Source organism: Miscanthus floridulus, chromosome 9 (genome assembly GCF_019320115.1).
Source record: "Miscanthus floridulus cultivar M001 chromosome 9, ASM1932011v1, whole genome shotgun sequence".
Taxonomy (NCBI): Eukaryota; Viridiplantae; Streptophyta; class Magnoliopsida; order Poales; family Poaceae; genus Miscanthus; species Miscanthus floridulus.
The window spans coordinates 49,605,227-49,621,787 of record NC_089588.1 but is presented as its reverse complement, the minus strand read 5'-3'; the positions used below and the strand labels follow the sequence as shown (position 1 = coordinate 49,621,787).

The 16,561-nt window shown below is 43.2% G+C and overlaps 1 protein-coding gene and 1 long non-coding RNA gene across 2 annotated transcripts; one reads left to right on the top strand and one right to left on the bottom strand.

Annotated features, from left to right (window-relative positions):
• Positions 1–2,199: 2,199 nt before the first annotated feature.
• Positions 2,200–5,254, bottom strand: LOC136481892 (alcohol dehydrogenase 2-like). Its single transcript, XM_066479174.1, has 10 exons — positions 5,012–5,254; positions 4,790–4,926; positions 4,637–4,683; positions 3,674–3,999; positions 3,490–3,572; positions 3,298–3,373; positions 3,120–3,181; positions 2,939–3,034; positions 2,660–2,821; positions 2,200–2,539 (listed from the first exon to the last, which is right to left on the bottom strand). Exons 1-10 carry the CDS (start codon positions 5,043–5,045, stop codon positions 2,423–2,425), a joined length of 1,140 nt encoding a protein of 379 aa, XP_066335271.1. The 5' UTR covers positions 5,046–5,254; the 3' UTR covers positions 2,200–2,422.
• Positions 5,255–10,528: 5,274 nt separating this feature from the next.
• On the top strand, positions 10,529–12,072 carry LOC136481891 (uncharacterized). The gene is made up of 3 exons (XR_010764900.1): positions 10,529–11,320; positions 11,611–11,735; positions 11,905–12,072. It is a non-coding gene; the product is annotated as an uncharacterized lncRNA (long non-coding RNA).
• Positions 12,073–16,561: the final 4,489 nt, after the last annotated feature.

The window sequence follows — 16,561 nt, the reverse complement described above, 5'->3', positions numbered from 1 at the left end:
TCCATTGGAGCCCCCCGTAAATTTTTCAGTCATTAAAAACCGGGAAGAGGGTGCTGGAGTGCTCCCTACGGAGGTTAAGGATGAGTTTCGAGTTGAAGATGAGTTTCCAGCCCCCTCTAAATGTATTTTCTAGATCCGCCGCTGCACGTAGAGATTGCAACATAGTACTCCTTCGCTCTCTGTAGTGTCTAGCATGATGAATTAATCATTTGTGCGGACGTTCAAATTTGCAGCGACAAATCAAATTCGGGCTACTCCACATACCCATGCACAGAAGCCAGAATCCAGGGCCCGCCGCACTTCAAAAAACAATTAAAAAAAAGAACATCTAAAATTTGATTTCATAATAATAATACTACGTACGTCACATACAGATATGCTAGTACAACAAAAACTAGTGGTTGTGAAATTTGAACAGGAGTAACGCAGTAAAGAAATCTCACAATACGGCCGAGATCTTGCCGAATGAAACCGTCAGATAGACAGATACAATAACTAAACAAAAGCAAAGTACTATCTTACAAGGCGGTTGACATTTCCGAAAGAATGCAATTCTCATCTTTCGAGAAGTCAAAGAATTTAAACTTTAATTAAATTTATATAAAAAATACTAATATTTATAATACAAAATAAATATTATTAGATTAGTTTTAGAATATATTCTTATAAAAAAATTATTTAGAGACATAAATACTAATACTATTTGCTATAAATTTGATTAAGTCAGTTTAATTGGCACGGATCTCGTAACTACTTTATTTTTACGGAGTTAGTACTGTACTAGTAGCACGTGCCATGTGTCACACAGTGGCAGGTTAACGAACCCACTGCACGAGTGGTCGTTTTCACCTGACAGCGCCGTCCGTCCTCGATCATCTCCACTACCACGATGCCACGGCACGAGAAAGTTCCTCTCTCTCGTTTATTTCCGCCACACCACTCGATAAATAAATAAACTATTTTAGTAGTAGTATCTCCGACCGCAGCAACAAAAGCACCCCGGCCCATCACGCAACTCGATCGTCGGCACCGGCCTCCTGTAATAAATACAGCTGCCGCTCAGAGACACAGCACAAAGAACATCGGAGCAACACGTAGACGACCAGAGCTCAAACGCAATAGCCATCAGGAGGTGATCGATCGGCTGAGGAGAGTGAAGGCCGACCTAAGATCGAGCTGAGGAAAAACATCGTCGATCGAAACATCGCTCTGTCGTCGGCCAACAATCATGGTGCTGGGCTTCTTGGGAGGATGCTGCCGCGCCGCCGCCGCCGCTGTCGCCGCTGTGCGGTCTGCCGGTAAGCAATCGGGAGGTGATCCAGAGGCTAAGCAGCGGCAGCACAAGCGGGCGGCAAGTGAGGAGAAGATGAACAAGGGAGGCGAGCAGGGAGCAGCAGCAGGGGTTAAGGACAAGGAGAGGAGGAAGAGACGGGATGGTGACAAGGCTCCACCGATCGTTGTGCATTAGTTCCCCTTCCACTCTCGCACCGGCTTGCTCTCAATTCCTCGATTGAATTATTAATTACTCCTCTTGGTTTTTTTTTGGTAGTAATTCTGTAATTAGTCGCGATCTCTGAATTCCTCGATTGAGTGATTACTCCTCTTGGTGTGTGTGTGTGTGTGTGTGTGTGTGTGTTTTTGTAATTCTGTAATTATTCGCGATCTCGGGTGTTATCCATTGAGATATATATAAGAAACACTCAATTTCCCAACACCATTTGCAGCTAAATATTATACTCTGCTCTAGTCAGAACGGAAGACAAAATGCGTTCTTCACTGCTTCTGTATAACTCAACCTTCAGTGCTTGCGTTCCATTTCTAAATATTGTGACATGCGTGGCTATGATTTATTGATTTCTAATTCATCATAATAAGTATGTATTTAATTTCGGCCAAAAGAGCACCTTTCTGCCTGCCCAAACTGCAGATTCTACATCGTATTACTGCTACTTGCTACATAACCTTGCATTGATCAACTAGAAATTGAAAACTGTAAGAGATCTGCACAAGGTGACAACTGACAACCCCAAACAGGTCCTTAGAAGCTCTGAAGGGATCTTGTTTATTGCCTGGCGCCGTTCAAAGGAACACACTAGTACTTCCACCATACTTCAGATAAAATTCTACGGATTTACAGACAAACAGAATCAAACACAACCAAAGCAGCATCACCGCAAGTGGTGAACCACAACACATTGGTAGAGTGAATGAAACTCATAGCGGTACCAGACCATATATTACGCCGAGAAGTTCGCGAGACTCTGATGCCCATAGATAATTACAGACACTGGAAGTGCAAGCTACTCTACTGATTGACTAAGGCCAAACTGGACGTGATACACACAAGCGTGGCTCCACATCCACGGAGGACACTGGCCCCTTTATTAACCCAACCCAGACCAGACAACCAGGAAAAAGCAATCTAGTTCTCCATGCGGATGATGCAGCGGATGCCCTCCCCCTTGGCCATCAGGTCGAAGGCCTTGTTGATCTCTGCGAATGGCACGCTGTGCGTGATGAACTTCTCCACCTCCAGCTCCTGTGCGCACAAACAGGCAGAGTTGTAGCATGAGCAAGCGGACGTTTGGGAGCATAGCAATTTCAGCAAAGCACAAGTAACAAGGCTACCGAAGAAATACCACACTTTGATTGCATTTACCTTCTTCATGTAAAGCTCAACCACATTGGGCAGGTCAGTGCGTGGTTTGTAGTTGCCGAAGAAGGTTCCCTTCAGGGTCCTCTCGTTCAGGAAGTTCATTGGGTGTGTCTTGAATTCAGCGTCCTTGTGTGGCACACCCACCAGCACGGCGACACCCCATCCCTGCATTTACAATTCACAATTCAGAGCGCCGCCCGTTTCAGGATCCCATTCAGTCTGAAAGCAAATGGTGATAGAATTACAGAAGAATCAGCTGGTTGGATGAGGACAAGGACATACGTCGTGGACACATTCGAAGGCAGATATCATGGCGTTGACGTTGCCGGTGCACTCCACGCTGCGGTCCACACCGCCGTTGGTCAGCTCAATGAGTACCTGCAACAGCGATATAAGAGCAGTGGATATCAGATACACAAAGAGTCAAATTCAGTATACTCATCAGAACAAAAGAAACACAAACCTCCTGCACTGGCTTGTCGTGGTCCTTGGGATTAACGAAATCAGTGCAGCCAAATTTCTTAGCTGAAAAAGAAAATGGAACACGTTGGTAAGTTCAGTGTACCATCAGCATCAAGAACCATACAAGGACCAAACTGACATTATACACATAATAAGGTGACAGTGGATTGTAAAAGTACCTTGCTCGTATTTTGCTGGGTTGATGTCCACACCGAAGATCCTTGATGCCCCAGCCAGTCTAGCACCTTCCATAGCCTTATCACGTGCAAATGTAGTACAGAGATTCAGTCCAATCATAATCCCATTATGTCGCACGACACGAGTACTTGTCAGATCGATGCTGAAAAACTCTGAACGCAGCCAGCACTTACAGCAAGGCCTACAGCCCCAAGACCGAAAATCGCCACCATCGAACCCTTTACTGGTTTTGCCACATTCAGTGTTGCGCCAAGACCTGCACCAAAGCAATGACAAGGAATCAGTAAGCCATCCTGCTAAAACATGATATTCCTTGGGAAATATATGACTGAATCAAGGACCATGCATGCATCTTACCAGTTGAGATACCACAGCTGAGAATACAAACTTTGTCGAGAGGCGCCTCGGGGTTGATCTTGGCGAGGCAGCCGACATGGATGACGGTGTACTCGCTGAAGGTGGATGTCCCAACGAAGTGGAAGATAGGCTGTCCGTTGATGGTGAAGCGGGACTTTCCATCGCCGATCATCACGCCCCGGTCGACGTTGATCCTGAGGAGGTCACACATGTTGCTCTCCTCGGACTTGCAGTGAGCACACTCCTTGCACTCGCCGGTGAACACCGGGAGGACATGGTCGCCTGGTGCGAGCTCGGTCACACCCTCCCCAACGCTCTCCACGATGCTGCGAGGAGAGTTATTAGTTTGGAACGAAATTGATTTATTAGACAGCTTGGACTAGTATTAGGAGTGTGAATAATAATATTAATTAAAATGCTATCAACATCCCACTTCAACAGAATCGACCTCTCTATATATGCAAAATTAGTCAACCGAGATGTTTCAAGAAATGAATCATGTACTTGTCTCTGTCAGTCTAAGAAAAAAAAAACGAATACATATAAACATCTTAAGTACAGTTTCTTATTCTAGAACACGTAAAAAAACATTATCCTAAGAAAAGGCTAATTATGTGTGTGTGCTTGTGTCATGACTGACTTCGTGTTCCTTGAATCTGCACATGAGGCTTTACTTGATGCTTTATATCCAATTCAATAAAATATGCACACTTGCTTTCTTTAGTAATGGATCTCAAACCCACTGCCAAAACAGTGCTCGAAATGAATTGACTAGCTACACTTAGAATCGAAGCACTAAAACTAGTAGAAGCGCACAACTAAAAAAAATATAGTGGAAAGAAGTGACGAGCTCAGTGCAAGAAGTAGAAAACAGTAACAACACAACAGGACAGGTTTCCTCAAAAACACAGAGAGAGAGAGAGAGAGAGAGAACAGGACAGGGAGAAGAAGGCAAGTGCATACCCTCCCGCTTCGTGTCCTAAGATCCTCGGGAACACCGGAGTTTGCCCCTGCACAAAACAAGATTCAGCCAGAAAATCACACAAAGTTAGACAAATGCATGGAGGTCAAGAAGCAGCAGCGAGGATATATATATATATATACATCATATGCTACCTTGGCCTCCCAGAAGTAGACGTCGGTGTGGCAGAGCGCGGTGTAGAGGATCTTGACACGCACCTCCATGGCCTGTGGCGGCGCCACCTCCACCTCCTCGATGGACAGCGGCTTGCCGGCCTCCCACGCCACGGCGGCTGCAGGGAATCCAAGAACCAAATCAATCCGATGATTACGCTTCTAGCTAGTAGCCATCACGAAAGGCAGAGGTAGAAGACGTACCTTTGCACTTGATCACCTTCCCTGCGGTCGCCATAGCTTGCTGTCCCTCTTTCTGTCTCTCTCCCGAAGCTCGATGGACCACTCGAAGAACACGAGAATCGAATCCTTTTGCTACTGCTTCTTCGCACCCTTTACACTTGGTTGATGATCAGAAGTTAGCGAGGAAGAAAGCGGGGACGAGTACTGTATATATAGTGGTCTAGGACTAACAGCGAGGCAACGAGAGCGCCTGGACTGTAGCGGCGCAAGTTGGGGGAAGAAAGGCTCGGATGTTTTTTAGTCGCGGGAGAAACCGGGGAGGTGTCCGCCGCCGCTTTCCGCTTTCCGCTTTCCCGGCCTCCGCGAGACAGCCTTGGCCCCGCCGGTTTCTGCCTCCGGCGGTTTCTTGTTTACGGTTTTCCATGCCCTCCAGTAGACATGACAGTAGTTAGTACTACTTTTCCTCAATTCCAAATTATAAGCTCGTCTCAGGGAAAAAAAAAATAGAAAGGCAGCAAGAGGTTTGCCGAATTTTTATTAGACAAGCAAATAGGAACAAGAAAAAAAAGAATTACAACAAACAACGGGAGACCTCAAGAAAAAATTCTAAATTATAAGAAATATTGATTTTTCTAGATAAATTGTTTCTATTACATGTATCCATATATAATGCATATCTTAGTGTATAACAAATTTTATATATCTAAAAAACTCAAAAACATCTTATAATTTATAATGGAGGAGGTACCATTTTGTAAACAGCAGGCTACAATACATAGCTGCATTCTTCTCCGAAAGCTATAACAAACAATAGCAAGCTATAAGCGTACAACGAAGGCTATTTAATTTACCGGTATTTGTAAAAAATTGAAAATTATTAACTAATTATGCACAAAAATATTTAATTAAAGAAAAAATTTATGAATATACAAAGTACTCAAATACATATACCACTTCTAGGAAAACATGTATCCACACCAATGACTTACTTAACATTCACTAAATTAGTCAAGATACTAATAACTACGATCAACACTGATGTTCATTCAACACTCAATATTCAACGAATTAATAATTATTGAATGGTTTATTAAGTAAACAACATCATGGATATACATAGATTATACTAGAGTATGGAATGAATATTTCAATTGGTCACGATTATTGGCTCCAAAATATTTCATGGCTAAGCAGGATTTTAGGGTTTTTTTTTTGATCCACTAGCTAAAGTTTAGCCCGGGTCACATCGGAAGTTTGATATCAATTAGAACTAAACATGAGCTAATTATAAAACTAATTGCATAAGCCTTGACTAATTCGCGAGGCAAATTTATTAAGCCTAATTAATTCATGATTAGCATATGTTTAATGTAGCACCACGTTCGCTAATCATGGACTAATTAGGCTTAATGGATTCATCTCACGATTAACTTTCATTTATGCAATTAGTTTTGTAATTATTGTATGTATTAGTATCCAAACTTCATATGTGACAGGGACTAAAATTTAGTCCTGGGGTCCAAACACCCCCTTAATCTGATCAATAAAATAGTCTATCCATTCACTTTGTTTTTTTTCTAAGTGAAATTTCTCTAAATTTACTAAAAAATATTAAAAAATACTAACATCTAAAGATTTAAAGAAACACATTTTGCAAATATACTTGCATTATAATTTTGGTCAAAATTAAACAAGTTTAGCTTAAAATAAAATCAAAGTGAAGTATATTTTAGAAGAAATCTATGTGTAATCGAATGATTTTTCATGCGTCATCTGTCGGACGATAAAAAAGATTGAGACAGAGGATATTCCTGCTCCTGCATCATGATTCGGTATATGATGATGTTGTGCCAGCGAGGAATGGTGAATTTGTGGATTGGTGCTGACAGTAATCCGGGGGGAGGCGAGCAAGAGCATCATCACTCGAATTCCGAAAGATGCACAGGAATCTCCCCCGTCAAGCTTGTCTACGTCGCGTGACGCACGACCTTGAAACCTCGATGGCCGTGCCGCTAAAGATTCTATTCTACTAGGCGATGCTAATGCTATTTACAACATGTGTAATTGGTTACTATTTACAACAATTGGTTACAATTTTACTAACATTAATCCATTTTGTCACTTCTTCTTTTATTTATACTGGATGTATTCGAAACTTATGTATCAATTGCTTTTCGAAAATATGATTATTTTTTAGGTTTGTTTAAAGTTAAACTGTGTAACACTAAAGAAGTTGTGAATTTTTTTCATAAAATAATTTTTCACAACATACTTATTTCATTCGAGGCAGTTAAATTTCCCTATTTTCTTGGTAGGATCGGATTTTAATCACGGGTGAAATCGGAGGCTCAGATTTTAATTTGACCAATAAATTAAAATACTCTATCAGTTTAATTAAACTTCTTTTTTCTAATTCAAACTTCTCTAAATTCAATAAAAATTATTAAAAATTACTAACAGCTATAAATTTGAAGAAACACATTTTGCAGATATACTTTTGTTATAGTTTTTTTTTAAATGAATTAGAAGAGCTGTCGATTATTATATTATAAAAATGGCTTTTTGGATCTGCGCCATTACAATTTTTGAAGTCTGGAGATATGCCATTACAATTCGTCTATTTCGAGAACTACCATTGCAATTCCATCTCTCCCGGTCGCAAAATAGAGGTTCGGGGAGCTCTCTGAAAACGATCGGACTCTGGCTGGTCTATGTTCGGTCGCTTATAATCGGACGCGTCCAGTCGCGACAGGAACCTTACTAGAGGTGGCCGGACGCTGGGGTCCTGTGTCCGATCCTACACTGTAGAGCGTCCGGTCACAACTTAAGTGCACTGATGATCGTTGAGATCGGGCGATCAACATTTGAAGCAGGGGCCACGTGGCGTGCATCGCGTGACCGAACGCTGGGGTCCTGCGTCCGGTCGATCTGACTAGCGCGTCCGGTTGCCCTGACTTTTTAGGGTACAGAGAGCCAATGGCTCTATTTGTAGGAGCTCTCTATTTAAGCCCCAGTGCTGGCTCTAGCTCACTCTCTTGGTCATTTGCATTGACATAACAACCTTGTGAGCTTAGCCAAAGTTCTCCCACTCATCTCCATCATTGATTCATCATCTTTGTGAGATTGTGAGTGAATCCAAGTGCATTGCTTGAGTGTTTGCATCTAGAGGTAGTTAGTGTTCGTGTTTCGCTGTGGGATTCTCTTGTTACTCTTGGTGGTTGCTGCCACCTAGACGGCTTGGAGTAGCGGGTGATTGTCTCCGGCTCTGATCGCGGTGATTGTGATGGGTTCTTGACCTTTCCCCGATGGAAAGAAAAAATGTACTCTAGTAAATTGCTCGTGGCTTGTGTGATCCTCATCTTGTGTTGGTTATACAGCACCCTATTGAGGGTTTGGCGTGTGATGCAAATTAGCGCGTGAACCTCCAAGTTAGTGAATCGCCACAACGAGGATTAGCTTGCCGGCAAGCAAGTGAACCTCGGTAAAAAAATTATTGTGTCATCATTTGATTCCGAGGTGATTGGTCTTCATTGGTATTCATTCTTGTGATTGATTGGTTCATTCCTCGACACGGCGGTATAACTATCTTGCTCGCTCTCTCTTTACATTACCGCAAACTAGTTATCAAACTCTTTAGTGTAGTTAGTTGTGAGAGCTTGTTAGTTTGGTTAGTGTAGCTCTTTAGTTAGCCTTTGAGATCACACAAACTTAGTGTAGTGACATAGCCATTGTGTGGATATAGACTATAGGAACTAGACTTGTGGTAGGTGGCTTGTTTTTTTAGTAGGCTAGCGCAACACTCGCTTCGCCTCATATTTGTCTAACCAGTTTGTTAAGTGTTGTTGTAGAAATTTTTAATAGGTTATTCAACCCCCTTTAGCCATTAGGACCTTTCACCGGTTGAAATGGAATCTCAACACGTGATGCATATTTCTATTAGATACACTAGTGGCCCTCGAACTTGTAATAGTGTGTCACATAGGTCCAAGAACTTTGAAAATGTATTTCTAGGTCTCTAAACTTATTAAGTGACGTACCACATGTCCATGTTAGCCATGTGGGCATTTTTTGATGATGTAGCATGCCAGTGTGGCATCTATATATTTATTTATGCCCCTCATGTTTATTTTCCCTTTGAAAATAGACCCTCCCTTCTTTCTCTCTTTCCTGCTCCTTTCACTGCTGCTGCAAAAGGTCGCGTGGCTCCTAGAGTTGCATCATAGCCGCCTATGGTCTATATTTCAAGGGTAAAATAAATTTGAAGGGTTAAATGTAAAAATAAATGCCACGCTAACATGCCATGTAAGCAAGAAATGCTCACGTATCTGAGATGGATATGCGGTGCATCACTTAAAAAGTTTAAGGACTCAAAAATGCGTTTTCAAAGTTCGTGGGCCTACATAACACACCCTTATGAGTTCGAGGGCCACTGGTGCATTTAATATTTTTGGTTAAAAATTATATAAGTTTGGCCCAGAATAAAATCAAACTGAAGTTTAATAATTTAGATAAAAAAAATCTAGCTGTAGTCCAAGGATTTTTCATCCATCTTCTGTGGGATGATAAAAAAAGATCGAGACAGAGGATATTCGTGCATTAAGATTCGGTATATGTTGTGCCAGGGAAGGAATGGTGAGTGTGGATCGATGTTGGTGCTGACAGTAATCCGGGGAAGGCGATGCACAGAAATCTGTCCCGTCGGCCCCTCTACGTCGCGTGACGCGCGACCTTGAAACCTCGACTGCCATGCCGCTAAAGGTTCTACTACTCTACTAGGCATCGTCGTCTTTGGCCGCGGAGGCCACAGGCCGGCACCGGACCGGACGGGATCGCGGCGGGTCAACGCCCATGACGATGACGCGGCCGGATTCCGGGTTTGACTTCCCTCATCCCTCCTGCTGGCGCGTCCAAATCCAAATTCCAAAACCGGGGCTGTATTACGTGTTCTCCTCGAGCCTGCCTGCCTGCCTGACCATGCGTTGGATTGGATCTTGTTGTAATTTGTTTATGGGTTCACTCGTTGCCATGCATGATGCATCCTCGCTTAGTCTACTGTGCGAGTTGCCATTGCAGCCCCGATGCGGGCGACGCGTGGTGGTGGTAGCTGTCCGGTCCGGCTCCACGCGCGCGCCGGCGCGGCGGGTTTGCCTCCCTCTGCCGGGTGCCGGCGCCTTACATACGGTTTTGTTCCTACGCCCATGGTGTACCCGCTCCGCTTTTGCTTCCGCGCTAGACTATAATATAGGCACTATTTTACTGTGGATTACGCGTAATACGTTTTCACACCCAAGAGAACACCTAGAGCTAGCTGCACGTACATGCATGTCTGACTTTGATTGTGTTTCTTTATTTGGTTATATCGTTTCCTGTGTGTCAGTGTGTCCCGGCTGTTTGCCGCTCGTTTTTATCGTGATCTGGCATAGTTCACAACAGTTGTTATGAGCTATTTTTTTACTAAATACCTTTTTTTTTCTAAAATAGCTTTATGTTTAAAGCTGTTTGGTTCCTCTTTTCACGATGGAGGATGAAGCTGGAAAAAGTCGCTTCTTCCGGCTCTGTCCTCAGGTTGCAAGTTTGCAACGCACTGCCCATGTGCTCGAGAGAAATTACACGAATTGCCGCCGACACCCCCGGTTCGTACTTCTCCCGTAATCCGTTCCTGCGTCTCTCTCCCTCCCTCTGCCAGCGCCGCCGCCGCCCATGGGTGAGCCCTCGCCGGAACGCGAGGCCCGAAGGGAAGCAGATAGATCGGGAATCCTTGAAGACGATCCAATCCGTTCGTCGACGGGGTCCTTATCTGCTGTTCTCGCACGAGCAGGAGGTGGTCCACCGGCCGGAGCTTCTTGGCCCGGCGTGGGTCATGGCGTCCCCCCGGCCGGTGGATCTTGGCCAGGCGCAGCAGCTCGCCCGCCCCCGGATGGCGGCTGCTGGCCTGGCGCGGCCGCATCCGCGCCCCCTGCCGGCGTTGGCTGGTCCGGCGTTGGATGGCCCAGCTCGTCCTCTGGCGGCGGCTGGCCAGGCTCATCCTCTGGCGTGCCCCCGGTCGGAGTTGGCTGGCCCAGCTCGTCCTCTGGCGCGCCCCTGTCTGCTGGCACGTCGTCTGCGGGCGACAGCCTTGGCTGGCAGCGATGGAATGCTACAACGACTGCTCTTTTTGGTCCTGATTGGAGGGAGACAAGGACACCTGAACGAGTCGAAGATGACTGCGTCGAAATAGTGGGCTCTGGTGCTCCTAGCCGTGGTGGCCGGGTGGTCGAGGTGGACGCTCACAAAAGCCTCCTGCTGTTCCTGCTGCCCCCCACCGGACACTGTCGATCTCACCGACTCAAGGTAATCGATGTTTTCTGAATTTTACACACATTTCTGGACTAAGGCTACTGAGAAACGCTGTGGAACGTTTGTTATTTTTTTGATAAGTTCTATTGTGTAGGATTGTGTAGTTCATGATGGTGATTTGAGCTTAGATGCCATGTTATGCTTTGTGGTAGACTCTCGGTTGCTAATGTTATGATCTTGATCAGATAATGTATAGTGATCATGATCCAAGGTATTTTATTTGCCAAATTACCAGTAGTAGTTGCTAATTTTTGTTCTGAATTTTACATTTTTGTTTGCAACAGCGGGGCCGATTGGTCGGATGAAAATATACTAGGATAGTTTGTGAGATTTTTGCTGATGAAGTACAAAAGGGAAATCGGGCAAACACTCACTTGAATAAGGCTGGGTACAAGAATGTCATTCAGAGGTACACTAGTAATGTTGGAACATCTGTAATGTTGAATACTTCCTATTTGGACGAATTTATTCTTTTAATTTATTTGGTGCACTAGTAATGTTGAATACTTCCTATTTGGACCAATTTATGCTTTTATTTGGTTTATTCATGGTGGTTGTTTTTTTTTTGTTGTGTACAGATCACAGTTTGGTACTGAGACGGATGATACGGATGATAGTGATTCGGATGAATGGATTTCAAATACTATGCAATTGTTGCGGTCTAACCAAAACAATTTGGTTGCCTGTGCAATTCTAGCAGTCCAGTACTACATGACGTGTCTTGATAAGAATGAGGCGAGAGCTCCAGCATAGTCGGGTTATGGTTGGACATTGGAGATTCTAAACACCTTAGGTGAATCTCATAAAATGTTCAGAATGAATGCATCATTGTTTGATAAGCTACATAACCTATTACTCAGTACATATTAATGCAGACAAGACCCGATCTTCCGAAAGGTATGACAGCGTCGATTGGTGGAGACTCGACGTTTACGATCTAGGCTTCGAACCAAGACTGATTCGGACCCCCGCAACCGTTACACCACTGCTTTGTTGGTTATCAAGCACGCGAACGCGATTGACCTCACCGAGAAGGTTTTTCTGCAAGCGAATCAAGAACACAAACAAGAACGGGATGAACGCAATTTGAAATTGTAAATAAATATGAGGCTTATGAAAACACGGACTTCAAGTCTTTATTCGAAAGGACTAATCGCCACAGGCGAACAAGATCAAGAACTGGGGCCCTAGTTCACAGCAAACGACCTTGGCAGCACGTTGCAGCAAAACGACGTCTGTTTCACGAGAAAATCAAGAACTAAACAAAACCCAAACCCTAAGGAGAGCGACGGCTGCTAATTATAGAGTGTTGGGCGTCACTCCCCCTGGACGCGCCCCCTAATGGGCCCAAACACGATACACGGTCCAACGGACCAAAAGACGGTGTCGTAGTACTCTGGCAGATTCTGGACGCTGACATGTTTCGACGATTCCCGTTGATTCCGAAGGACTTTTGACGTAAGACCACTTGCATTGGCTTCCTTATCTAATTAGCTTTCTATCCATACGTGGATCGTCAAAAACGGAGCCCGTACACGCCCGTGTGACCAGTTCTATGACAGACTGGTCCTGGAACCCGAGATGGGCTCGAACTTGATTTGGGTTGGTGACTCGAACCGGATGAGCTTCGAGCCTCCTTGGTTAAGACATCCTCGCTGATCTTCTTGGCCTCTATCTCCAAGCATGGTCATATGTATGGAGCTCATGTCCTTATCATCCTCCCTTTCTTGATAAAAAAACTGTCCTCGGCGTCGATTATGCTTGAAACTGATTCTGCACAACACAAAAGAGAACAGGGTTGCCAAGACAAAGGGAACTGAAATAATTGTGAGAAGGAACACGACCATGTTTCTAAGTTTCTAGCGTGTCATCTCGCATAAAATTTTCTGTAAGCATGTAGACTCCATGATCCAAATGCACACGATGTATGTCTACACTATCATGCAAACGATTAGAACTAACAAAAGACAATGCAGGAATAGATGGTCTAGCAGACATAGGTAGCAACCAACAATGATCCCCTTCTTGAAAGTGAACTTGTTTCTTTGAGGAACATGAGAAAATGTTTGTAATATTATGGTTGCCCTCTAAACGATCATAATCTTGTACAACAAAAGGAGAATTCATATTACTACGAACGTATACTTGATGTATCATATATTATCCTTTGTTTTTATATTTGCCAATAACATGATATGTGTGTTTAGAAAACTAAGGCAAATCAACATATTTAAAAAGACTCTCCTCCAAACAATCTAGGTTACACAAAATATCAAATTCAATATAACCCAAAGTATGTAAAGAAGACAACAGTTTACGCTCATCAGTTTTAGTAGCAATATGAATAACATGTTTATTTTCAGCACAAGTGGTTGGTTCCAAAACATACAAAACTAAAGCATCATCAACCAATTCATCTTTATCACAAGAAACATCAAGCAAATTATCATGGGATAAAGATAAATCAAGAGAGGGTTCCACTAATAATTGCTCTATAATAGCATAGTTTGTGAAAAAATTTAGTGCATTAAAACAATTCTCACCTTCCGTGAGTGTAGCACCATAGGCATTACCTGTGTTCTCAGCAGAAGTAATAGGTGCATTGTGAAGTGATGGTTCTGAATTTGTATATGAGGTTGTGAGCTCCTCATTTTCTTTCAAGTCATCCTCTCGCTTATGTACATTATCCTGCAGAAAGTTAGTCATAGCAAGAGGAATAACAATAGACTCTTCCTCTAAATAGTGCACCTCAGCATATGAAGTCAAAACAGGAGGTGGATTAACAAATGTTTCTCGCATAGGGAGTTTTATATCATTCCAAGTTTGAGGTTTATCAGAAGGATCTAAAGACTCCCACCAAGATAAAGCAGAATATCGCAAAACACTAGCTGCATTTTTATTTTCCTCCTTGGACACATAAAGCGAGTAGCAAATATGTTATCTATGATAATTTTCCACTCCATGTACTCATCAGCACCTATACCATCATAAGTCGGTGGATACGAACAACCTATCATTGTTAGAATCAAACAAGAAAACACATAAGTATATATTTTTCTATCAGCTACTATAGGATGTGGTCAAGGAGTAAAGTCACACACTCTCAAGCGTCTTACCACGGTCTTACAAGTGTTCTTACCAAAGCAACAGACGGTTCAATCGGTCGGTGATTGTGATACTATTGTAGTTTGAGTGTAACAGTTACAAGACGAACCTGTACTTGGTTAGAAGAAAGTGGAGCTTGGACAGACACAATATAGTAGCAAGAAATAACAATATTCGTAACTGAATAGCGAAGCTGAATAACTATCCCGAGTACTTGTCTTAGTTGCTAGAATATTCATGTTTCAAGTACCAGATGTATCAAGTGATGTGAACAGCAGGAATATGATTAGGAACAAGGTAGAAATCAGCACACGTAAACACAGCTCAAATGATGCTCTCTATGTGCTCCTCTAGATAGTGTTCCACTTTTGCCCCTCTTTTTTCTCTATTTTTTTGCTGTTGTTATTTTTTTGGGATTCTTTGACTTTTTCTTTTTATTTTTTTGATATTTTTTCTTCACTTAACTACATAAAATATGAGCTTAAATAAGTGAAAGGCGTGGCCTATGAAAAATTCAGAAGATGTGCTCAAAATTGACAAAAAGCTTGTGACCACGAAAAGAGGATCTTGTGACTAGTTTTTGGCCAAAATAAAATTTTCCAAACCCAACAAAGCGGGGGACGGACGGATCCAAAAAAAATTTCTGATTGATTTTGATATATGGAATGTCAAAATTCGAGTTTGTATGCGAAAACTAAACCAGTTTTAAGAATTAACTCCGAATTAGAGGACAAAACGGAATAATGCGCGCAAAAATTGTTGCGACGGCTGTGGATAGATGCAAACAGTGAAGACAAGAGTAACAAATTAGATGGTGTGGACTAGGGTTTGATAGATACAATGAAAATACAGCAAGATTTGAAAGTGTTCACGGTTTATGATGAAAAACAAAGAAAAAAATATAAACTGGACTCAATAACGATCTAAAACCAGCAACCAGAACTTGCCCTAGGACATAAACTCAATAACGCGAAACAGAGACAAAATTGCACGGCACAACAAGGCTATAGGACAGGAAATATGAGGCGGTGTATATTTTTTAGCTTTTTGTGGACTATAGGTAAAACAAAAACAGTAATAATCTAAAAGGGAAAATAAAAGTATACCTAACGGGCAACCAGGTCTCTGATACTACTTAATGTAGACAAGGCCCGATCTTCTAAAAGGTATGATAGCGTCGATTGGTGGAGACTCGACCTTCATGATCTAGGCTTCGAACCAAGACTGATTCGGACCCCCGCAACCGTTACACCACTGCTCTATTGGTTATCAACCACGCGAACGCGATTGACCTCGTCGAGAAGGCTTTCCTGCAAGCGAATCGAGAACACAAGAAAGAACGAGATGAACGCAATCTAAAATTGCAAATAAATATGAGGCTTATGAAAACAAGATGGAATTCAAGTCTTTATTCGAAATGACTAATCGCCACAGGCGAACAAGGTCAAGAACTGGGGCCCTAGTTCACAGCAAGCGGCCTTAGCGGCACAGTTGCAGCAAAGCGACGTCTGTTTCACGAGGAAATCAAGAACTAAACAAAACCCAAACCCTAAGGAGAGCGGTGACTACTAATTATAGAGTCTTGGGCGTCACTCCCCCTGGATGCGCCCCCTAATGGGTCCAAACACGATACAGTCCAACGGACCAAAAGACGGTGTCGCAGCACCCTGACAGATTCTGGATGCTGACATGTTTCGACGATTCCCGTTGATTCCGAAGGACTTTTGATGTGAGACCACTTGCATTGGCTTCCTTATCTAATTAGATTTCTATCCATGCGTGGATCGCCGAAAACGGAGCCCATACACGCCCGTGTGACCAGTTCTATGACAGACTGGTCCTGGAACCCGAGATGGGCTCGAACTTGATTTGGGTTGGTGACTCGAACTGGATGAGCTTCGGGCCTCCTTGGTTAGGACATCCTCGCTGATCTCCTCGGCCTCTATCTCTAAGCACGGTCGTATGTATGGAGCTCATGTCCTTATCATCCTCTCTTTCTTGATAAAAAGCCGTCCTCGGCGTCGATTGTACTTGAAACTGATCCTGCACAACACAAAAGAGAACGGGGTTGAGAAGACAAAGGGAACTGAAATAATTGTGAGAAGGAACGTGACCATGTTTCCAAGTTTC